This window comes from Ovis canadensis, chromosome 2 (genome assembly GCF_042477335.2).
Source record: "Ovis canadensis isolate MfBH-ARS-UI-01 breed Bighorn chromosome 2, ARS-UI_OviCan_v2, whole genome shotgun sequence".
In the NCBI taxonomy this organism is placed as follows: Eukaryota; Metazoa; Chordata; class Mammalia; order Artiodactyla; family Bovidae; genus Ovis; species Ovis canadensis.
The window spans coordinates 175,418,712-175,445,245 of NC_091246.1; the positions used below are offsets into that span (position 1 = coordinate 175,418,712).

Consider the following 26,534-nt stretch of genomic DNA (forward strand, 5'->3'; position numbering starts at 1 on the left):
TTCTAGATAATCAATATCACTAAATGCTATAATCACGTTTGTCATGTAGAGAATTTGCTCAAAAAAGGTTTACCAACTCCCATTTTCATGGAAGCCTGAGTTTGCAAATCATTTTTAAATAAAGACTAATTCTGAGACTTCTTGTAGAATGAGACTGCATTTCCCAGGTAATTATAAGCCAATGAAATACTTTGGAAATTATGTAAATCATCACAAACAGAAAAGAATATTACTATTAGGAGTTCATACTATTTATAAGCAAAATATAGTATGGTATTTATATCAGTTAGGACTCTTGTCTGTAAATGACAGAAATTCAACACAAACCAGTGGGGAAATAAATTTTCTGCCTCACTTTCAAGGAGTGGATAGAGTTGACTTCAGGCACAATTTGGATTTAAGAATTCACATAGAGTTGTCAGAGGCTTATCTTTTCCTCCAGTTTTGAACTATTACTTACTTTGGCTTCTTAGATGGGTGTACTCTACATGGTTTTTAAATGACCCTTGGAAACTTGAGGTTATAATACTTGTAATCATGAAAGAGAAGAAATCCTCTCCCTTTCAGCAGTCATGGAGATTACCTCAAATGATTTTAATTGGTCTCATTTACTTATTGACAGAGACTCCTAAATTGCCCATCAATCTACCCATTTTTATTTCCCCTTTAGAAACAGAAGCCTAAATCTTTTGCTGATGCATTGTTATTCAGAGTAAGTCATCACATTTCTTATCACCCCTTGAAGCTAGATATTGTCATATGACTAAGTTCTGACCTTTGAAATGTAACCAGAAGTCTTCGGTGGGACTTCCAGGATGAATATTTTGGGGAATTTTCTTAAAAAGCCTTCTTGTTTTGCCCTTCTGTCCTCCTTCAGGCCTGCAGTGTGATGACTCAAGCACTAGTAGTCATCTTGGGCCATGAAGTGACTAAGAAAAATGGTAGCCATTACTTAGGATGGTGGAGCAGAATGATAGAAATCTGTGTTCCTCAGGATGTTATCTGGCCACCATACAATCCCTGCACTGCCCTCCTTCATACTTCTTTAATATTAAAAGAGAAGAATCATCTATTAGGTTTAAGTTATAAAATAAATGTTTTTAAACATCAGTAACATGTTATTTTTGCAGACTAATTGTGTTCTCAGGGAAGAATCCACCTTGGGTCACAGATCTTCCCTTTGTGACAGAGGAGGCAGTGGTCCATGAATAATAGCTTCACCAGTGGTAGAAATAGTAATTTCAAAATGACCCAAAAAAGCCAGTAATAATGTTATAAATCTACTATGTTTATGTCAGCCAAAAAATTATGTGTCAGTAAACCCTCCCTATTATAGAACATAAGGAAGAGTCAACTTGCGTCATCACTGTTGAGGAACTCATAACCAGTCAATGAGCTTTAGAATATTTGCTAGCAGCATATATAGGTATATTCATTTCTATATGATGCTAATAGAGACCTGGAGGCAGATTTAGAGTGAGAGATCAAAACTGTATAAGGTTGATTTAAAGAAAGAACATAACGATGTCTATAATAAAGAGGTTATGTTTTGATAACCGACAGTTATCTTGCCCCCCAGTAGTAGATAAGATTTTCTATCAATAGAAAAGAAGGTGCGAAGTCCAATTCTAACCCCGTACTTCTAACTCTATGATCTTAGAGTCAGGAGGAAGAAACAAGGAGCTTCCATTACGGAGGCTCAGTTTCATTGTTATCATAGTTCTTTTTGCTTCAGTGTTTCTGTGACTGCATTACTTTTTTGTAACAAGAATCATTGCATGTTACCCAGCTGCCTGTAATCTTTATGTTTTCTGAACTGGAAGATAGAGAGTGATGATTGCAGAAGAATATTAACATAATCAACAAAAACTCCATATTTCAATATTTCACTTTTTAATATGAAGAAAAGTTTGTCAGTTCGTTTTTCTTAATGATATCTTCTAGAGAATAAAAAAGTTTAATTTTGCTTAAGTTCAATTTACCAGTTTTTTTGATTATTATTTTATGTGTTCTAAGAAATCAGAGAAGGGCATGGCAACTTACTCAAGTATTCTTTCCTGGAGAATCCCATGGACAGAGGAGCCTGGAGGGCCCTAGTCCATGGGGACCCAAAGAGTTGGACATGACTGAAGCGACCTAGTAAGCAAGCAATCTTTGCCTACTATAAGATTATGCAAATATTTTCCTATATTCTAGAAGCTTTATATTACACTTATGATCAACCGAGATTCATTTTTGTGTATGGGTATGGTGGGTTGAGATTCATCTTTTTCATATAGATGGCAGTTATTTTAATAACAGTTGCTAAAAAAGACTTTCCTCTTCCCATTAAATTGATTTAGAGCCTTTGTTGAAAATCAGTTAACTATATGTATAGACATATGTCTGCTTTCATTTTGTTTAATACTCTCTTGATACTGTAACTTTAAAGTAAATTAAAATCAGGTACTGTAAATACTCTAGCTTTGTTCTTTTTTCAGTATTGGCTGATTGTTCTAGATCCTTGGCATTCAAAATAATTTTATGATAATCAATTTCTTAAGAATAATTAGATTAGGATAACCTATCCCTTCAAAAGTAACTTGCTGGAATTTTAGTAAAGGTTTCATTAATTCTGTAAATTCATTTAGAGGAAGCTATAGCAATTTGAGTCTTCTAGTCAATGAATATAGATATCACTGCATTTTCTTGGACATATTAACTTTCTCTCAGCAATGCTTTATGGTTTTCAGTATCAGTTCAGTTCAGTCGCTCAGTCGTGTCTGACTCTTTGGACCCCATGAATCCCAGCACGCCAGGCCTCCCTGTCCATCACCAACTCCCACAGTTCACTCAGACTCACGTCCATCAAGTCTGTGATGCCATCCAGCCATCTCATCCTCTGTCATCCCCTTTTCCTCCTGCCCGCAATCCCTCCCAGCATCAGAGTCTTTTCCTATGAGTCAACTCTTCGCATGAGGTGGCCAAAGTACTGGAGTTTCAGCTTTAGCATCATTCCTTCCAAAGAAATCCCAGGGCTGATCTCCTTCAGAATGGACTGGTTGGATCTCCTTGCAGTCCAAGGGACTCTCAAGAGTCTTCTCCAACAACACAGTTCAAAAGCATCAATTCTTCGGCGCTCAGCCTTCTTCACAGTCCAATTCTCACATCCATACATGACCACAGGAAAACCATAGCCTTGACTAGACGGACCTTAGTCAGCAAAGTAATGTCTCTGCTTTTCAATATGCTATCTAGGTTGGTTATAACTTTTCTTCCAAGGAGTAAGTGTCTTTTAATTTCATGGCTGCAATCAACATCTGCAGTGATTTTGGAGCCCGAAAACATAAAGTCTGACACTGTTTCCACTGTTTTCCCATCTATTTCTCATGAAGTGATGGGACCGGATGCTATGATCTTCGTTTTCTGAATGTTGAGCTTTAAGCCAACTTTTCACTCTCCTCTTTCACTTTCACCAAGAGGCTTTTTAGTTCCCCTTCACTTTCTGCCATAAGGGCGGTGTCATCTGCATATTTGAGGTTATTGATATTTCTCCCAGCAATCTTGATTCCAGCTTGTGTTTCTTCTAGTCCAGCGTTTCTCGTGATGTACTCTGCATAGAAATTAAATAAGCAGGATGACAATATACATCCTTGATGTACTCCTTTTCCTATTTGGAACCAGTCTGTTGTTCCATGTCCAGTTCTAACTGTTTCTTCCTGACCTGCATACAGATTTCTCAAGAGGCAGGTCAGGTGGTCTGGTATTCCCATCTCTTTCAGAATTTTCCACAGTTTATTGTGATCCACACAGTCAAAGGCTTTGGCATAGTCAATAAAGCAGAAATAGATGTTTTTTCTGGAACTCTCTTGCTTTTTCCATGATCCAGCGGATGTTGGCAATTTGATCTCTGGTTCCTCTGCCTTTTCTAAAACCAGCTTGGTCTTGCACAAATTTCGCTAGCTTTATTCCTGGGTATTTGTTGTCTCATTGATACCATTGTAAAAGTTTAATTTCTTGTTTTTGTGGATATATAGATATATAATAAACATATGCATTGATGTTGTATCCTATGCCAATCCTATTAGGTAGTTAGACATTAGCAATGAGGAAGTGACAGAGGTGAAAGAAACAAGAGGGGGATAATTCAGCTAAGCACCATCTGTCTGAGGACTCTTGCTTGGGGGACAACCAGTTAGGCCCCAACCATCTGGAGACCCTCCTCTGACTTCACCCAGAACCTGTGAAACCCTGGTTGGTTGGTGAGCAACTTATAAAGAGGGAGCACAGTAACATAAGAGAAGGCCCTGGGCATTGCATGCCCTGACTAGATAGGTGTGGAACTTCTAGTAAACTCAGACTTAATATATACGAACATTATAATAAAATCTACCCCATAGACATACCCATGATGGGTTTTTCTTAGTGAACCAAGGATAGGTACATGAGCATTAATGAATGAGTTACAGATATCAGGGCAGTCAATCAAATAGCTATTTCATCTTTTATCCATGATTACATTTCACCTCCTCATAGAACAACTTATAAACAACCTGAAGCCTGTATGCATGTGGTTTAAGTCACATCAGTCATGTCTGACTCTGAGACTCTATGAACTGCAGCCCACCAGGCTCCTCTGCCCATGGTATTCTCCAGGCAAAAGTACTGAAGTGGGTTGCCATGCTTTCCTCCAGGGGATCATCCTAACACAGGGATGGAACCTGCATCTCTTATGTTTCCTGCATTGGCAGGAGGGTTCTTTCCCACTAGTGCCACCTGGGAAGCCCCTAAGCCTGTATAGGCGGGCTGGTTTTACTTTCCAAAAACATTCCTGCTCTCTCTCGCTCTGAAAGTATATCTATGCTTTAATAAACTTTGCTTTGAGCTTAAGCCTGAAGTGGTAGTTTGCAAATTTTTGCTTCTATTGAAAGGTCCGACATTGCTGGCCGGGACCCCCAGTTGACTTCCTCTATTGAAACTCTCTGTCTGACACATCGCGTGGTAACATTCCAAACTCAGTTATTAATTCAGCAGTTTATAGCTTCCTTTGGCTTCCTTTTGGTATAAAGAGAAAACTAAATCTATCTTTCACCCCTGTGTCTCAGTCCACTTCCTCAGTTCTTATTCCACAAGGCATCACAGAACCAGATTCTTTTCTCTCTTTTGAGAACTAGGCAGTACACATATAAAGAAGCCCCATATAGTATATATTACAAACAGTTTTCTCTTTTGATGGTCCCTCACTCCACCTTTCTGGGAGGATCCAATTTGTTTCTGAGTATCTACAACTCATATGAAAATATATTTAAAAAAGAAAACAAGTTTTCAAATACTATATTTGTCTTCTCCAAATTTATAATATCAAAAAATGAAAACATTGGTCCATTTTTACTTAACAATATGAATGAATAGAAAACTCTACATATTGTGAGTATTTTTCTGGAGTATTACAATTTGGAACTATATATGTTCTGTTCTACAGTCGGTTTTGAGGTTCAGTGATTTTCAGTATTGGCTGCTCATTGGAATCATTCAGCTTGCTTTAATAAAAATACTGATATGTGGGTTCCACCCCAGAGAATCTGATTTTATTGCTATGGAGATGGACTGGGCAGAGGGATTTTTTAACATTCCCTTGGTGACTTTAATGTGTAACCAATTCAAGAACTGCTGTTTATACCTATATAGTTTATATAGTTTATATTTGTAGTGTTTATAAGCAGTGTCATGGATCAAAAAGTTAAATAGCTTGGAAACGTAAAATTCAAATAACCTTACATAAAGCAATTAACATTTTCATGTGACTCTTTCTGCATCACCCCAAAGGGAAACCTTAGCAATGAACTGTAATGAACTTATAACTGTAACTTGTAAGTGTAAGTATCTTTCAAACACAAAATATGATACAATTTAGGGGAGAAAACTTAAAAACCCATTATACTGATACTCGGTTCTGATTGTTAACCTTTTGTAATCATGGAGAATTGCCTGGGTACAAAGTAATGCTAAGTCAAATGGTCTATTTCTCTGATCCAGATTGCTTTCTTATATTCCTCTATTCTAAAAATTTAACAATATTTTAAATAATGCAAGCAACACATGGCAAGGAATAAATCAAACTACTGTTACCTATAGTATTAGTTTTAGAGGAATTTGTTGTAATTTCCAAAATGAAGTAACTATCTAAATAGTTCAGTATCAGATATAACATCTTCAAGGGTTATTTAAATTCCAATATCTTAGCATGTTGCTTGATTAAGGTGTGAATAATGCTACATTAGAACTTTTGTAAATTTTGGACCAATTTTTGAATCTGAAGTTAGGTATATAGCACAGGCAAAAGGATATATTATGAAACACAGTACTCAACAGAGTGACACAGTTAAATTCTGAGTAATCATTACCAGACAGGCAGGTATGCAGGCAGGATGGAAGAGGAGGAGGGGAATATCTCTCCCTCTCTCTCTATCTGTATGCATATATTTATTAGGCTATATCTAATACATACATATTAGTAAAACAGTGCAATTGAGGTCTATCATGAGAATTTCTACAAAAATATAAAATGTTTCTGGAGCAGAATTGGATAAAAATTCCTCCTTTGCCATCTAAGACCTTAGTAAAATTGGAGAAATCATTTAAACTCTTAAGATTTACATCTCATTTACTTAAATGCATGTAATAATACTTCTTAGAAATGTTATGAAGATTGAGTGTGATCATGTTTATGAAAATCCATACCCAACAGGTGGCCTGGATCTTCAATATATGATCATTACCTGATTTTCTTAATTAACCCTAATACATTTTATTTTCATAATATTATTTAAATTTGAATTTTGTAAAATGCAATTTGCAGTAAAGAGTAGCAATGGCCACCAAATAGCTTCTCCTCTCCCTTAGTAAATTTATTTTAGCAATCTCAATCATTTTAACACTTCATTGTCCATCTCTAACATGACTGAGCAAAAAAAGAGTTGATCTAAGTATGTGAAAAGAAAATCTTAAATTGTGCATTGACATCAATACTCTTATTACTTTATGTACTTGAATTTATATCATCTTGATGCTTTGACCTTGCTAACTCAGTGTGTTTCATAGATCAAAGATGATATCACTTAGAGAACTTGTTAGAATTTTAGATCTACTCAATCACAATTTCCATGTTAGCAAAATTCCCAATAATTAATGTATGCAAATATTAGAGTTTAAGAAGCAATGGAGTAGATTATAAACAGTTGGATATTAGTCATGAAAATTTTTAAATATCTGATCTAAACTTTGCCTAAATTCTTATTAAGTAAATTTTTATTCTGGGTCCTATGGACACAGATTTTTTGTAAAGAACAGCAAATCAGGAGTCAACACACACCTTTTGTGTTTTTAATTGGCTGTGTCGTTTGGTGGTAGTGAAAATGCATCAAGTTCTTAAACTTCTAAGAATATCTGCCTTAGCATTTGTAAAGTGAAGGGCTATTTAATACATTTCCTGATACTCAATGGGGTTGTTTAGAGGTTCAGACACACTGGCATTTTAAGAACTTATAAGATCTTTACTCAGGCACTATTGTAATCTGTACATTTAGATCAGCTGACCATAGGTAAATTTTGAGTAAGAACTTCTAAAGAAGGAAGACAGGATGGCAACTACACAGTTTGGTTAATAACTATTTCTTTATGGCTGCTACTTTATAGCAAAAATAGAAGATGGCTTAGACAAGGAGTATCTTAAAGACAAGGATAGTTTTCAATAATCTTGATCTTTATTTTTATTGACTGACTTGTGTTGAGTGGATGGTCCAATCAGTTGCTTTGTAATTAGCTCACAATGAAATATTAGTCAGAATTTGCCTTTAATTTTTCCTAGGAATGCTTCTCAGTTAAGAACTGACTTGAGGTCCTAGGAAATGTCATGCCCCCTGGATTCACACAGCAGTAAGGACACCATGAGGGATATCTTTATGGAAGCCAACAATGCAAATTCTGGTTCTTTCCATTACAGATAAAAAGACTTGTGGTCCTCATGAATTCCAGTGTAAAAACAACAACTGTATTCCAGATCACTGGCGGTGTGATAGCCAAAATGACTGCAGTGATAATTCAGATGAAGAAAATTGTAGTAAGTAACTCTTGCTTGAGAATGTTGCAAGCTTGACAGCCTATTCAATAAGCAGGATAGCAATTTTTAGTTTAGTTAAGATATGAGTTTGAACCTGTCTTGCAGCTCACATTTTTATACATATATTCACATTTGAACAAGAATATTCAGACTAAATTGACCTGAATCTCAAATGGTAGAATTATTGAAATGGCTCATCCTGGGAGTTATTTTCTTACAGTTATCAGGATTGGTATGAAAGTATCATGAGGTTTAATGCAACCTGTTAGTATGCAATGAAAGAAACCCTGATGCAAGTTCACAGAAAGAGCTGAATGATGTGGAGACACAAAACATATCATTCTTTAACCGATGGTATTCATTTTATTTCAGTCTCAAATCCATTTACACTACAAATTCACCCATGAGCATCTTTCAGTGAAATATCATTTATTCTCTCTGGAGTGGTGAACACCATATGTATTCAGGATGCTTTTCTCTGAAAATAGAATAAAGCAATTTTCATCATCTGCCTTCTGCATTTTTATGTAATAAGTTTAAAAAACATTAATTAGCCAGCAATTTTAGTTTGTAAAAAGCATGACAGTATGTAAAATTGTGACAGTATCTCTATCTTCTAGCATTCATTTCTGAATGTATTTCTCACCAGCACTTTCTTATACTGCTGTTTAAACAAAAAGGCAGTATAATCATGTTCAAACTAAGATAATAATCAAAATCTGTTATTAAATATTAACATTCTACTACTTCCCAAAAGAGTTTTATGATGACAATAATATCCACTCTTATACATTGGACTTAGAGCATTCATTTCCCATGATACAGGAGACAAAATAGGAATTGTTACATTAAAGTGTTGGGATATATTATATAAAAGCATACAATCAGTGGAATCACAGCCTTAATAAACCACTTGGATATTCAGTTTGCAAAATATCAACTAATGGTTTGAGTCACTTTCAAAACTTAATCTGACCAGTATTTGAGGATCAGGGACCTTAAGTATGAAATCTCTGGATAATTATGATTATGAAATACTTTGAATATAGAAACCTTTATTACTCCATCTTCATATAAATATCTCCCAACTGATTATACTCTTTAGAAAGGTAAAGTACATTGCATAGATTTATTAGATTGTTCTAGATTTCTTTAATCATTAATTAAAAAAAATTATATAGCAGTTCTCAGATTCTGTCCAGTGATTAAAATAAAGATCTAATGATGGTAAGACTAGAGGAGTGATTTCAAAAAAGAAACAATTATGCATGTACTTCTTATTTATTTTAATTTCATTTCAGAGCTTAAATACACAGATTAACCACTCAGCTTAGTTTTGGAAAATTTAGTGTTAATTATCAATGTTATTTTGGCTTCCCTGATAGCTCCATTGGTAAAGAATCCACCTGCAATGCAGGAGACCCTAGTTCAATTCCTGGGTTGGGAAGATCCGCTGGGGAACAGATAGGTTACCCACTCCAGTATTCTTGGACTTCGCTTGTGGCACAGCTGGTAAAGAGACTGCCTGCAGTGCTGGAGACTTGGGTTCAATCCTTGGGTTAGAAAGATACCCTGGAAAATGGAAAGGCTACCCACTCTAGTATTTGAGCCTGGAGAATTCCATGGACTGTAGAGCCCATGGAGTCGCAAAGAGTCTGACACTGCTGAGTGGCTTTCACTTTTATAAATGATATATCTGAAAGGAAGCATCTGTAACTAAAGGATATTGAAAACAAGAGAAGGAGGTGGAAAGGCAACATGGAGACTCGCATCTTGGAAGGCCCTTTATTCAAGTGGTAATTTAAATGGTGTGAGAAGTTAGGTTGCTGTTTTAATGAGACAGGAAGGGGAAGAATGAAGAGTTGAGATAGCTGGTTTCTGAGTCTCCTGGGGTTTCCTAAGTGGCCAAATATCATTTTGGTGACATCTCCTAAAAGTCATCTTTTGAAGCAAGAGAGCTAGCAGAAGGAACAATTGCATCTCACTTGTCACCATGGAAACTTAGTGATAAATCACTGTAGTCACAGAGCCCTTAAGAAAAAGCAAGGGAATAGACTGCAGTATCAAGTATTGCAGTATAAAATACCCAATTATGTGTGGACCTCTTTTAGTTCCTACTAAGACAAGCAATATTGATGAATTTGGCAAGAAAAGATGGCAGTGAACGAGAATGAAGCATATTATAGTTGTGACATGGAAGAATAGAAGGTGCACACAGGATAAACGTCAGAGTAGATAGCATGTTAAACATGGAAGAATGTTTAAGAGTAAGGATCAAGGGCTGTAGATCATCAAGTGGTGTTTGAATGTACCATCTTGACTAGGCCAGAAAAATGGGAAGATTTAAGCTGAAAACGCCATCAGTTCTACATAGACAGAAGCTGAGTCTCTGAAGAATAAAAAAATGCAATATATCTATAGGGAGCACCAAGAGATTAGTCCTGTAGAAGTCAGCCTTAGAAAAAAATACTGTTGCTGTATTAAAATGCTTTTAAGATATTTCCAATGTCTTATTATATATTGAAACTATTAAAATAATATGTATAAAATTACAACAAAACTATTATCATTATATACACATGATATAATATGTATTGTAATTATGACTACATATTATATATGTCTCATAATTTTATATATAGTTATATATAGATGACAACAGTATACTCAAGAAGGCAGTGGTATCATGTTTTCTAAATGTCATTAGTCAAAGATATGCATTTTAATGCACATTTGTCATTTATTGTTAGCCTTTATTAAGTAGTGAAACATACCAGAGATAGTTAGTCTTACACAATAGCAAGATTTTTTTTTAAAGGCTCACATACTATTATGCCAAAAAATTCACTCACATTTGATTGTCTCATTTATTTATTTATCATACGTTTCTGTATTCCTATTTAAATATCTGGAGATGGTTGAAGAAGTAGGACAATGTCCCATGATCGGCACAGTGCCTGACACATATTTATAATATTAGCGATTTACTATAAAATTTGCTTTTGGGCTTCTTTGTTTATGAATCTCTTATAATGAATTAACATTTTAAATTGAGTTGGAAATATTCCAGGCATAGATATGGAAAGAGTTGGAATAGCGGCAGAGCAATTAACTGCCAGCTATGTTTTAGTTTAATATGCCTTCTAATTTTTTATATCTACATAGGATAATTAGCCCATTGTCATTTCATCATCTAATGATGATCATTTCCCTTGTTAAGTGTTCAGCAGGGACATTTTACTTCAGCAATGGTTTCTTCTCTTAAAAATAAGAAAATTTCATTGTTATTGAAGTCATTTAGTAATCTGGAGCAAAGGTTTAGAAATATTTTAATAATCTGAGCATCTGTACTATTTTCATCACCAACAAATATATATGATATGTCAGCCTTCTAAGTAATTGATGTACAAAATAAAATTATTTCATAACTTTGCATTATTAAAAAGTAACTGGCACTCCAGTGGATTTTAAAGTACCAAATAATTTGATCAACTAGATAGAGGTTTATGTCAAGAAGCTGCATCTGCCTTATTTGAATTTCTAGTACTTTCACACTGAATTTATATCAGAAGATTATTTGTATAGCATGACAGTTATACTAATTGTATTCTAAAAATTCTCCTCAGATGCTCACACTCACATTGATATAACTTTTGAACTTATCACCAAGAGTTTATGATAATATACTGAGTAGAGAAATTGGAGTCTTGAAGCTTTTATTCTCTGCCACTAACTCTATGGCATTGAAAGTTGCTTTTATTTTCTGACTATAGCTTCTTAGATTTTGTGAAGTTGTCTCCTATAGCTCCTTTCAATTCCGAGGCAGGATGTTTATGCCTTCACTACTATCAAAGGGAGTGACCAGTTTATATGATGCCCCTATTTTGTATCCTTACTATATAATCCAGATCAGCCTTTTGAAACATGCTCTGTAAAGGCTTCTTGGCTGTCAGTCTAGCTTTAGATGAGATTTATGAAAAACCTGGTTAATCCTTCATGTATGGGATTCCCTATCTCCTTTGATCTCAGAAATAGGTAATATTAGACCAAGGCAATGTAGGAAGAACATTTTAGAAATATTAAGGAAAATGCCACATTCAAATTTTATTTCCAAATGGGTTATGTTCCAGGTATAGTCATTTTTTTGTTCTTTTTTGCAAGAAAAATGCTATCGTGCCAAGTTCTAAAAATTCATCCTTTACTTTATCCCAAAAAGATTAATGGCAAAGTAAACAATAAGAGAATACAATAACTTAGGATCTTCTCTCATACCAAAATTACATTTTCTTCAAGAGAGAATTTCTTTTTGAGAGAACTGGTGGGAAAAGCTTCTAAGGCATTTAGATGAGAATTAGAAACACATTAGCTACCCCATTCCTTGATGACATTTGTGTATATATAAATAACTCAGGATTATTATTTCGGACGTTTTTTTAAAAACATGGTAGCACATACAGAATTTCCATTTGTACTGAAAAACGCTTTTTTAAAGCAAGTCTCCATTGTGTATATGTACCACAGCTTGCTTATCCATTCATCTGCTGATGGACATCTAGGTTGTTTCCATGTCCTGGCTATTATAAACAGTGCTGCAATGAACATTGGGGTACATGTGTCTCTTTCAATTCTGGTTTCCTCGGTGTGTATGTCCAGAAGTGGGATTGCTGGGTCATAAGGTAGTTCTATTTGCAATTTTTTAAGGAATCTCCACACTGTTCTCCATAGTGGCTGTACTAGTTTGCATTCCCACCAACAGTGTAGGAGGGTTCCCTTTTCTCCACACCCTCTCCAGCATTTATTGCTTGCAGATTTTTGGATCGCAGCCATTCTGACTGGTGTGAAGTGGTACCTCATTGTGGTTTTGATTTGCATTTCTCTAATAATGAGTGATGTTGAGCATCTTTTCATGTGTTTGTTAGCCATCCGTATGTCTTCTTTGGAGAAATGTCTATTTAGTTCTTTGGCCCATTTTTTGATTGGGTCGTTTATTTTTCTGGAGTTGAGCTGCATAAGTTGCTTGTATATTTTTGAGATTAGTTGTTTGTCAGTTGCTTCATTTGCTATTATTTTCTCCCATTCAGATGGCTGTCTTTTCACCTTGCTTATATTTTCCTTTGTTGTGCAGAAGCTTTTAATTTTAATTAGATCCCATTTGTTTATTTTTGCTTTTATTTCCAGCATTCTGGGAGGTGGATCATAGAGGATCCTGCTGTGATTTATGTCTGAGAGTGTTTTGCCTATGTTCTCCTCTAGGAGTTTTATAGTTTCTGATCTTACATTTAGATCTTTAATCCATTTTGAGTTTATTTTTGTGTGCGGTGTTAGAAAGTGATCTAGTTTCATTCTTTTACAAGTGGTTGACCAGTTTATGTCCATCAGCAGATGAATGGATAAGCAAGCTGTGGTACATATACACAATGGAGTATTACTCAGCCGTTAAAAAGAATTCATTTGAATCAGTTCTGATGAGATGGATGAAACTGGAGCCGATTATACAGAGTGAAGTAAGCCAGAAAGAAAAACACCAATACAGTATACTAACACATATATATGGAATTTAGGAAGATGGCAATGACGACCCTGTATGCAAGACAGGGAAAGAGACACAGATGTGTATAACGGACTTTTGGACTCAGAGGGAGAGGGAGAGGGTGGGATGATTTGGGAGAATGACATTCTAACATGTATACTATCATGTGAATTGAATCGCCAGTCTATGTCTGACGCAGGATGCAGCATGCTTGGGGCTGGTGCATGGGGATGACCCAGAAAGATGTTCTGGGGAGGGAGGTGGGAGGGGGGTTCATGTTTGGGAATGCATGTAAGAATTAAAGATTTTAAAATTTAAAAAATAAAAAACTAAAAATCAAAAAAATAAAAAAAATAAAGCAAGTCTCTCAGTTCCTTTACTCCCCTATTGGAACAGAATAATTAAAAATGTTAAAGCAAGTCTCTATAGATCAAGTATTCTGTGGATTTGTTGGGCAAATACTTTGATCTACTGGCTATACCATTTTATTTATAACCTTGAACTAACAACATCCAGCCCTGCCCAGAGCAGAGTATGCAAAGGCCTGTGAGCCCATTGCTGTTTAGCATATGATAAACACACTTGTTCTTAATTAGAATAAAAGCAAATAAGAATATTAAAGGAAGAATTATTATGTTTCAATATCCCCAAATCATGAAATTAAAGATTTTACTGCTGTTTTTAAAATATCTAAATATAATATGTTTTAAATGTACTGTCTCTGTTTAGTATTTAATGCAAATTATCCAATGTTATTCACCATTATTCAAAAATTAAGCATCTATTTATTCATTTATTTATTTTACTAGAATTTATTTTCCTTGAGAAAAAAATACGTGTGTCTGCAAATGCAAGGAAAGTGAAAGAGATTCAGCACGGGCAGATATAAAGAGAAAAAGGGTTTTCTTTTATCATTACTGTAAAGTAAAATAGACATTGCTAGCTGTGTGCCTTAGACAATTAACTTGATTTTTCAAGGGCTTTAATGTCAATCCCTGTAATATGTGAACACTTATTACTTCCTCAGTAAGGAAGGCAATGATATGGCTTCGCAGTAAAAATACAGATCCCAGTGTCAGGTTATCTAGATTCAAGTTTAATACTAGCTCTTTTACCTGCTGGGTGATTTGGGGTAAGTTTTTTTCCTCTCTCTGCTTCAATTTACTCATCTGAAAAAGGGTCCAACAATAGTATCTACCTTATGTCATTCCCTCCTCCAGGGGATCTTCCTGACCTTGGGATCGAACCCAGGTCTCCTTCATTGCAGGTAGATTCTTTACCGTCTGAACCACCAGAGAAACCCACCTATCTTACAGAATTGTTAACATTAACTGATGAGCTAATTTAATTACTTGGCATTATCTTCACCTACTGCCTAACAGCAAACAAAATATCAGTAGCTGGTTCAGTTCAGTGCAGTGTAGTCGTTCAGTCATGTCTCACTCTTTGTGGCCCCATGGACCTCGGCACACCAAGCCTCCCTGTCCATCACCAGCTCCCGGAGTTTACCCAAACTCATGTCCATCAAGTCAGTGATGCCATCCAACCATCTCGTCCTCTGTCGTCCCCTTCTCCTCCTGTCCTTAATCTTTCCCAGCATCAGGGTCTTTTCAAATGAGTCAGCTCTTTGCATCAAGTGGCCAAAGTATTGGAGTTTCAGGTTCATCATCAGTCCTTCCAATGAACACTCAGTAGCTAGTATTTTTTAAATTTTTGTTATAGCTATCAATATTACTATTAATTAAGTTGTTTTTAAAATTAAAGTGTCATATATATGAATATAGTACAAAGACAAAAAGAGAAACTGTTCTTGTCATGCTGTCTAAACAAAGGAGTATTTAAAAATGAGGGAGACCCTCCACTTAGTGGCTCTTTTTCATTCTATTGATAAGCATCTTATCTTATTCATAGCCATAAGTTCACACTTTTAAAATAAAGTCCCAGAGCAGAACAAAATGTTCGATACATATCACATTTTTTCAAAATTCTTCCAGTGTTTTCAGAAGAGATATTCATATAGAAATGTAGGAGCCTTCATGATATTAAACATTTAGATGTCACACTATAGCGAGAACCTGAGTGATTGTATAGAGCAATATTTAAATACAGGCTGAATTATGCACAATCTTTATGTAGAAATTATGCTTCATATGAATATTCTTTAAATTTTATTTCTGTTGCTATTTCTGTTTTAGCTGAACAAGAATATTATTGTGTGTGAGACAGACAGTTGTAAATACAGTTAATAAGAGGGGGAATGAGGGTCTCTCATCATGCCAGATATCAGTTCTGTTTCAATTCAGTTCAGTCGCTCAGTGGTGTCTGACTCTGCCACCCTATGAGTCGCAGCACGCCAGGCCTCCCTGTCCATCACCAACTCCCGGAGTTCACTCAGACTCACGTCCATTGAGTCTGTGATGCCATTCAGCCATCTCATCCTGGGTCATCCCCTTCTCCTCCTGCCCCCAATCTCTCCCAGCAACAGAGTCTTTTCCAATGAGTCAACTCTTCGCATGAGGTGTCCCAAAGTACTGGAGTTTCAGCTTTAGCATCATTCCTTCCAAATAAATCCCAAGGTTGATCTCCTTCAGAATGGACTGGTTGAAACTCCTTGCAGTCCAAGGGATTCTCAAGAGTCTTCTCCAACACCACAGTTCAAAAGCATGAATTATTTGGCACTCAGCCTTCTTCACAGTCCAACTCTCACATCCATACATGACCACAGGAAAAACCATAGCCTTGACTAGGCGGACCTTAGTGGACAAAGTAATGTCTCTGCTTTTGAATATACTATCTAGATTGGTCATAACTTTTCTTTCAAGGAGTAAGTGTCTTTTAATTTCATGGCTGCAATCACTATCTGCAGTGATTTTGGACCCCCCCAAAAATAAAGTCTGACACTGTTTCTACCGTTTCCCCATCTATTTCCCATGAAATGATGGGACCAGATGCCATGATCTTAGTTTTCTGAATGTTGAGCTTTAAGCCAACTTTTTCACTCTCCTCTTTCACTTTCATCAAGAGGCTTTTTAGCTCCTCTTCACTTTCTGCCATAAGGGTGGTGTCATCTGCATATCTGAGATTATTGATATTTCTCCCAGCAATCTTGATTCCAGCTTGTGTTTCTTCCAGTCCAGCGTTTCTCATGATGTACTCTGCATAGAAGTTAAATAAGCAGGGTGACAATATACAGCCTTGATGTACTCCTTTTCCTATTTGGAACCAGTCTGTTGTTCCATGTCCAGTTCTAACTGTTGCTTCCTGACCTGCATACAGATTTCTCAAGAGGCAGGTTAAGTGGTCTGGTTTCCCATCTCTTTCAGAATTTTCCATAGTTTATTCTCTGTTTAGAGAATCAAAGCCAAGCAAGAGGTGACAGTCAGCAGTTATACTGATTACTTGTTAGGGACAAATTTCTACACTCCTACCTCATTGTCCAGATGAAACATATCCCACATAGGAGTTGAGCCAAATAACAAGTTACAATATTTGGGTTAGGTCCTATATGGAATGTGGTGAAGCATAATTAAATTAACAGCAAATTATCTGAAATGGCCGGTAAATGAGGTAAGGCATAAGGAAACAACTGCATAAATAAATAGGCAGTTTTCAAAAAAAAATCTCCTTCAGCCTCTTCAGTCCTTACCCACCCAATCATGTCCAATAATATCCTCACATATCCTTTTAGTTCTAGGAGCTCTGAATTTTTCAGGGACAGAACTGAAGAATTAGAAAGTCATTAGAATACATAATAAAAAGTCATGAAACAGAGTTTAGACTCTTCAGTTAATAAATAGTCCTGTGTACCCATAGGGAGTAACAAAATGTCTTACATCCTTTAAGTAAATGCATAATATGATTTAGAATTTCATTGGAAAAATTGTTGTTTTACTTTAATATGTAGATTTTTATGCCTTTTCTTTTACTTTGCTACTGGATTTTCATTAAACAGGAGGCTATTTATCTTTTGCATTTTTTTCAATTTGTCTCTAATGCCACTTTCTATTCCTGACTTTAAAAATAAATTTGAAAAATCATTTTATTATATACCACAGATGCTTCATGAAATATTTCTCTCTTTTTTTAATAAACAATTTATTGATTCTGCCTGGCTAACTTCTTTTTTCTTCATGCTACCTCACGTGGTATGTCATATAAATTTTAGAATGAAGTTGCATGTGATAGAATAACCTTGTGCTATTTTTCTGTCCCCAGAGCCACAGACCTGTACACTGAAAGATTTTCTCTGTGCCAATGGGGACTGTGTTTCTTCAAGGTTTTGGTGTGATGGAGATTTTGATTGTGCAGATGGCTCGGATGAGGTAGGCATTTTTGAGAAATCAAATAAAAAATAAAGTGATTCCTTAAAATTGCATTCATAATTATTATTCCATTCGAGGAGTGTGACAGGGACAGTTCTGAAGGCACTTTGCTTCTGACTGAGATATGTATTATATCTCTGCACTGTGCTGCATACATCCAGCACAGGGAAAAGCTCTTGTGCTGCTATTGACAGTTAATTTTATAGTCTGTTTTACCTCAAGTAGTGAATGGCTGGATTGGGAATAAGATGTTTGGAAACCCTATTCCCTGTAGCTGATGCCTTTGCCATCTGTGAATTTGTTCATAAATTTGCTGCAGTATTTATAGTCAGGACTAATATTTTTATGCATTTTAAACAGTTTCTTCTCCCCAGACTCCTTCAGTAGATATAGTCTTACAGAGTTAGATGTGGGTCATCAATTTTTATGAAACCGCAGATTTAGCTTTGCTTAGAGGATGACTCACAATCCATTTATAATAAGTTCTATGTACACACAGTTAAGTGAAGAAATTTAGAATTTCTCTGGATAATTCTGTAATCTCAGGTTGTGCTAACATTATATAAACCTTCACAAAATTTAGTATTTATGCATCTATGTGTTGGGGTTTCAGATATTAATTACTCCATGATGCTTTAAAAAATAATACATGACACACAGTAATAGCCACTTTACACGGTCTTCTCAGTTAGTGAATTTTCATGTTACTATCAGGAATGCAGCAATTATACAGTCAAGTCCAGCCACAGAAGGGAAAGTGAGGTCTCCGGTCCTCAGTGGCCCATGGCTCCTCCTGACACACAGTGACTGCCTAGACTTCTGCTACTCTGATTGACACGAATATGCACTCAGCCTCAAAAAGGGTCTCCCACTGGCTATAGACTTGGGAAGAATCTTCCCAGGTGCTCTGGAGATTCCTGTGTTTTAAGTTCAGCTTCCTTAAGTATCCACTGATTACCTGCCTCTTCAGAAGACCCTGAAGGTCTCTACTAGTTATAGAACCCACACAAACTAGATATTCCCCAGCCTTCAGGGAGTCTTATCCAGATTGGACAATTCTTCTCCATTCTCTCACTATTTTGGAAAAGTCCCCGTAATCACGTACAAGTCTAGATTTTGAAACCTAATGCACTTTATTTCTCACCTGAAGGTCTGAAACCTTAAAACTTGAGGCTGCAAATGTCTCTTAGGAGAAGGTGAAAAATATTACTCCTGTTCATTGGGCTAGTCACAAAACAAGTCCAACAAAATTTTTAAAAATCCACAGAGAAGTTAAAGTCTTACAATGCCCAGCTACATATTTACTTAGTATCTATATTTTTTCAAAATTTTTATTAAATGTTTCACAGTCAGGAAAATATATTTCATATAAATTCATCCATACCATTAAAATGTTTTTTCTTTTAATATGTTCCATCAGCATCATGTAATTGTGAAACATCAAAAGATGGGGATATATTACTGAAGGCTTGTGATTTCATCTTGCATGTTTTTCACTAGATGTCCAACACACATAAACAAAATTAAACACTTCTTTTTTCAAAATGCTATTCATGTGAAAGTAGACATCCTTATCCATGCTATTTCTCTCATGCTATACGTTAGTGGATGCAGTTCTTGGTGGCTGAATATATCTCCACTATCCAGATATTTTTATGCTAATATCACTAGAGAATCAAATTAACTCTCTTAAAGGTAGTCTTTCTCTACATTTACAGGCTTTTGATACTGTCTATATGTAATTAAGTGGCTAACATTACAGGCAGTTGATTTCTGTTTCCTTTCTAAAATCTAGAATGATGGGTTGCATTGTCAACAAACAAAAAAGTGAGCTGAACAGATGGCTAGAAAGCATAATTACATATAGGATATTCTTATACTGAGAACAAAAGAGAAAATTTGTAAGGATTACTTTTTGTATGAATGTTAACTGAATTAGTTTGTTAAAATCCAGCCAAAACAATAAAGAAACCAAAAACTTGGATCAACGTAATTGTGTATCAGGTTAGTGGCAAACACAGAAAAGAACTATTTAAAATGAACTTAAAATATATTTGACCTCTGTGTCCAGTATAACATATTGTAAGGACAAAAAGAAATGCAAAAAACCTTAAATTATATTCATACATGTGTTTTTTAAATAACATTAGTTTTGCTAATTTGAAATCCATGTCTTAGAGACTACAATAGTTCCAATGCAAAATTATTTTAATATTACTAACACTCAAAATTTTTAAATAAAATAAAGGAGATATGAATGTAGAAAAAATGCAAGTAAATAAAAACCCTGTAATTAAATTCAAAAGTATCAGCTTGAGATCTTGATTTATTTTTCTCCTTTTTAAAATATATGTTTTTATCTCTGCCACTGAAAAATCCTAAAACCAATGACATCCCAGCTTTAAAGACTGTCTCTAGCATTCATATCATGACCTCTAACTACATTACCCAATTAACAGAATCAAAACTCCTTTGAGAAATGTTTAATTCTAGATCTGTGAATGGAAATTGACAAAATGAGCCACTAACATCTTGTCAAGCCAGAAAACACGACTATTGGGATAGTGTCCAAAATACATAGGAGCAAAATTGCAGAATTTTCTACATACAAAAGGGACAATTTGAGCCTTAGGAAAAAAAATGACTGTAATGTATTGAAATATAATAACATATACAAATATATATGTTGATAATAATACTACATTAAAAGAAACTCAAATCAAATTCAATGTATAGGTTCTTTTAGATTTTTTCTTTTACCAAACAGTATTTTTTTACAGTTGAGAAGATTAGGAAATTTTTAAAGTGGATTGGGAATAACTTTAAAATTTTTCTATTAATACCATGATAGTATTAATTTTCTGAAGCTATTGTCATTATGTTAAAGTTCAAATATAAATAAACTGGGAGAGAGTCTTGTGAAACATGAATAGCTAAGTGTGGATAATTGTTAAATATGTATGATGAGCACATGGGTTTTATTATTCTGTTCTCTCTGTTTTCTGTGTGTTAAGATGTCTAAGATGATGATTAAAAACCCCACGAATATAAACATAGACACATGCATCAACTGTATGCAATATGTTATAAATCAAACTCTTCTAATGGTAGACATAGTATCTAGAAGTATTACCTTCTGTGTTATTGTCAATACAAATAGAATAGTGTCACTGATTATTGAGCTCTTTTACTTGAATTAGCCCTATTGCTAAGAAAAACATTAATTAATTCTACAAAATATACTTTGAGAAGTTATTATAATCATTGCATGGTATTAGATTCTTGATTCATAGACACTATTTCTATCCTGTGTATACGTGCGGGTACATACATGCTGTTGCTTTAGTCATGTCTGGCTCTTTGTAACTTTATGGACTGTAGCCCGCCAGGCTCCTCTGTTCATAGAATTCTCCAGGTAAGAATACTGGAATAGGTTGCCATAAATTACATAAAATTTTAATATATATTCCTCATTTTCTACATTTGCTACTTCATTCATTCGATTATTTATTCAGCAAATTTTAATGAAATACTTACTTATTAAGTGTGTCCCAGGTACAGTAATGGACATGGAAAAGGAAAGTGGTGAACAAAATCTGAAATTTCTTCCTCATGACCAGTTCTATTTTTCCAATGTCATTCACCATTACATAGCTCACCCCTTGGATACATCACATTTCTATTTATTCTTATGCGTGAAAAATCTTTTCTTAGTTTCATTCTGTTTAAAATTCCTCTGTGAAGTCTTTCTTAAAACCCTTATGAACTCATGTTTTTAAAGCACAATCATTTATTTTGACAGTATATTTTATTGAAATTGTTGGTTAAAATGCTGGACTTCTATTAGTCTATGAGTTTACATGGTCCCATAACTTCATGGGAAATAGATGGAGAAACAGTGGAAACAGTGTCAGACTTTATTTTTGGGGGCTCAAAAATCACTGCAGATGGTGACGGCAGCCATGAAATTAAACGATGCTTACTCCTTGGAAGAAAAGTTATGACCAATCTAGATAGCATATTTAAAAGCAGAGACATTACTTTGCCAACAAAAGTCTGTCTAGTCAAGGCTATGGTTTTTACAGTGGTCATGTATGGATGTGAGAGTTGGACTGTGAATAAAGCTGAGCACCAAAGAATTGATGCGTTTGAACTGTTGTGTTAGAGAAGACTCTTGAGAGTCCCTTGGACTGTAAGAAGATCCAACCAGTCCATCCTAAAGGAGATCAGTCCTGGTGCTCATGTTGAAGCTGAAACTCCAATACTTTGGCCATCTCATGTGAAAAGTTGACTCATTGGAAAAGACCCTAATGCTGGGAAGGATTGGGGGCAGGAGGAGAAGGGGACAACAGAGGATGAGCCGGCTGGATGGCATCACCGACTCGATGGACGTGGGTTTGGGTAGACTCCTGGAGTTGGTGATGGACAGGGAGGCCTGGTGTGCTGTGATTCATGGGGTCGCAAAGAGTCGGACACGACTGAGTGACTGAACTGAACTGAACTGAATTTACCAAATACAGGGAGGAAATATCCTTTCTTTACGTTATTATTTAAGAAACTCTTGCTGAACACTCAGGTTCAATCCCTGGGTCGGAAGACCACCTGGAGAAGGAAATGGCAACCCACTCCAGAATTCTTGCCTGGAGAATCTCATGGACAGGGGAGCCTAACAGTCTACAATCAGGGGAGCCTGACAGGCTACAGTCCATGCGGTCACAAAGAGTCTGACATCACAGTGAGTAACACTTAGCCAGTGTTACCAACATTATTATTTAAGAAACTCTAGTAAATGGTAAATCTTCAATACTTGGGAAAAGAAGGGGAAAGGAAAGAAGAAAATCAGTTATACAGCAGGCAGTCTAATTAAACTGTCATCAGCAAAGAGGAAACTATAGGAATTCAGAAAATAAGCTCTTGTTTCTTACATGGGATGAAACTGAGAAAAAGCAGGGAGTAACAGTTCATATGCGTCATTCACTGGAATTTTCACAAGCTGTAAGAGTGCTGCACCTTTTGTGAAAAAAACAGACAAGTAAATCTTGGCAAAAATAGAAATTGCTCAACAACAGAAAAATATAATTTCAGCAAGATATTTCACTGGAACATCCCATTTCAACCAGAGTGGTCAGACGCAAGGAAAGTGAATTTCTAATTTCCCTTTCATTGATCTCATATAAAGAACTGAAAGGCCCCCAAAGGTATTGCTACTATCTTGTTTGATTTCCAAATAAAATCTGAATGCTAGCTAGCCAAAAATGACAATTCTGACAGTTCATTTCACAGTTCTCTAAGAACAAATATCAGAAGAATGGAAAAGGAATATGAACAGCAAACAAAGTATAAAAGAACAAGGACAGAGGGAGAAAAGTGGGGAAAGGGGAAAGAAATAACACAAGGGGAAGTTTTGTTGCTGCAAGACAGAATTACCCTAGGATTTTTTCTTGTTTCACATTAATCTTTCCACCCCATTCCCAAGGAACTGGCTATACTGATTAGAAATATTTGTTAGCCTTTTTATTTCCCCACAATCATCATTGTCACTTCAGTTCAGTCACTTGGTCATGTCCAACTCTTTGTGACCCCATGGTCTGCAGCATGCCAGGCTTCCCTGTCAATCACCAGCTCCCAGAGCTTGCTCAAACTCATGTCCATTGAGTTGGTGATGCCATCCAACTGTCTCATCCTCTGTTGTCCCTTTCTCCTCCTGCCTTCAATCTTTCCCAGTGTCAGGGTCTTTTCCAATGAGTCAGTTCTTCGCATCAAAGTATTGGAGCTTCGGCATCAGTGCTTCCAATGAATAGTCTACATTGATTTCCTTTAGGATTGACTGGTTGGATCTCCTTGGAGCCCAAGGGACTCTCAATAGTCTTCTCCAGCATCACAGTTCTAAAGCATCAATTCTTTAGCACTTAGCTTTCTTTATGGTCCAACTCTCACATCCATACATGACTACTGGAAAAACCATAGCTTTGACTAGACAAACTTTTGTTGGCAAAGTAATGTCTCTGCTTTTTACTATGCTGTCTAGGTTGGTCATAGCTTTTCTTCCAAGGAGCACATGTCTTTTAATTTCATGGCTGCAGTCACCATCTGCAGTGATTTTGGACCCCAAGAAAATAAAGTCTATCATTCTTTCCATTGTTTCCCCATCTATTTTCACTAAATGGTGGGACTGGATGCCATGATCTTCGTTTTTGAATGCTGAGTTTTAAACCAGCTTTTTCAACCTTCTCTTTCATCTTCATCAAGAGGTTCTCTGGTTCCTCTTCACTTTCTGTTATAAGGGTGGTTTCATCTGCATATCTGAGGTTATTGACATTTCTCATTGTCATTTATAACTATTAAAATTATATTACCCCATAACTGTCTGTCTGGAATATGATCCACTCAGAGTAACTTAATTACTTGATGAAGCCATGGGATTTATGTTCTTTTTATATTTCTCTGTTTTATTATGACTAATAGAGACAAATGAAACTGGAAAATGATTATAATGGTTTATAGTGATGAGCTTAAGTGTGACCATCTGAGATTCTTGTATGTGTTTTTTGAGGTTGAAGACATTTATCTAAAATTTAAATTTTCATTATGTTTGTGTTGTTTTTGTCAGAGAAATTGTGAAACAAGTTGTTCCAAAGATCAGTTCCAGTGTTCCAATGGTCAGTGTATATTAGCAAAATGGAAATGCGATGGCCATGAAGACTGTAAATATGGAGAAGATGAGAAAAACTGTGAGCCAGGTAAAACGCTTGAGACACTATTTCATTTAAGTAATATTTTAACTCAGAATTTAAATTTCAGCAAAGATATGTATAAAACAGTGGTAAATAATGCACATTTTGCTGTTTTTAAGTAATAATCTGAAATGTCTGTAGATAAATAAGTTGGTGTGCCTTTTGTATGTTTTGAAAGTGTTTTGGTAGGCAAGATTGCTATTATTTCCAGATACAAGCATTACTCCCCTAAATTTTATTTTCTAATCTCTATATTTTTCTATATCATTTGGAGTTGTTTTTCCAAGATAGTGGAATGAAAAAGGTTGAAACTATAAGTGTGGTAAAACTCAGGTTTCAATTCCGGAAATTAAGATTATTAAATAGAATATAGAAGGTGCATTATTTCTTTTACATCTTGGTCCAAAATAAAAATTTAAGATTCAAAATAAGAGTATACTGCTGCTGCTGCTAAGTCACTTCAGTTGTGTCCGACTCTGTGCGACCCAATAGATGGCAGCCCACCAAGCTCCCCCGTCCTTGGGATTCTCCAGGCAAGAACACTGGAGTGGGTTGCCATTTCCTTCTCCAATGCATGAAAGTGAAAAGTGAAAGTGAAATCTCTCAGTCGTGTCTGACTCTAGCGACCCCATGGACTACAGCCTACCAGGCTCCTCCGTCCATGGGATTTTCTAGGCAAAAGAGTATAGGGGAAAAATACCCAGTTCATATATTTCTATTCCTTAAATATGACTTTATATGGAGAAGGAAATGGCAACCCACTCCAGTGTTCTTGCCTGGAGAATCCCAAGGACGGAGGAGCCTGGTGGGCTGCTGTCTATGGGGTCACACAGAGTTGGACACGACAGAGTCGGACACAACTGAAGTGACTTAGCAGCATATATATATATATATATATATGTATAAAATTAGCTTTTATACTTGGGAATTTTAATAACATTATTCTACAGGAAAAAATACTGGGGAAGATCACTTTGTAATCTATCTATCTATCTATCTATCTATCTATCTATCTATCTATGGTTATACGTAGTTTCATAGTGTAATAATTATTTTGAGGGACTAGCTCAGAACTGCAGATGCCTCACACACACTTTACTAATAGCCCAGGACCATGCCCATGGTTCACATTGCTAATTGATCACATCTTTGTTCTTACTGAATTCAGACATAGTCCCAGACTCATTAATACAGATCCCTAGGCAACCACTGCCAATTAAAAGGAATTAAAACCTAAGGGAAAAGCTTTTTAGCATCCCTGGACTAAGCAATTTATTCCACAAAGCCATTACGTAAGTATATTTGGCTACCTAGTAATCTAATGTAAGGCCAAGAACCCCAGAATTTGAATGCAGGCTTAACAACTGAAGCCCCTCAACAGAGAAAGGTGTCATCATTCCTGTATTAATTAATTACATCAGGTATTGGCTATAACTTATTTATCTACAATTTAAAATGTTTCTGTGTCATAAAAGAATTGCTTCAAATTATACAGACTCTGCTAATTATACATATGTTCATATTTAAAACCCCAGGTTAAAAAAAAAGATTTCTCAAAACTTATATAAATATGATATTTTTTTCAAAATAGCCAAATAGATATCATGGGGTCTATGAGACCACAGCAAGATGTTCACTTTTAGCTTTATATAATGCATATATTAATATCCTCAAAGTTTACTAAATCCTATTATAATTTTGAAAATAATTTGAGGCTTTTTTATTTTAAATAAATTTAAAATTATAAGAGAATACATTTAACTCTTCAAAAATCAAAGTAATAGAGGATATAGAGAGGTTCATCCCCACCCCCCGGCCCTTTTTTTCTTTAGTGAGTTGAATACTTATGA

The 26,534-nt window shown here is 35.6% G+C and overlaps 1 protein-coding gene across 1 annotated transcript in view; it reads left to right on the forward strand.

Annotated features, from left to right (window-relative positions):
• The window catches only part of LRP1B (LDL receptor related protein 1B), a 1,961,274-nt gene that overhangs the window by 1,745,107 nt on the left and 189,633 nt on the right, over nucleotides 1–26,534 (forward strand). The window contains exons 67-69 of the mRNA XM_069573760.1: nucleotides 7,982–8,098; nucleotides 17,844–17,950; nucleotides 24,561–24,690. Coding sequence (XP_069429861.1) covers nucleotides 7,982–8,098; nucleotides 17,844–17,950; nucleotides 24,561–24,690 — 354 coding nt within the window. The remainder of the gene's footprint in view (nucleotides 1–7,981; nucleotides 8,099–17,843; nucleotides 17,951–24,560; nucleotides 24,691–26,534) is intronic.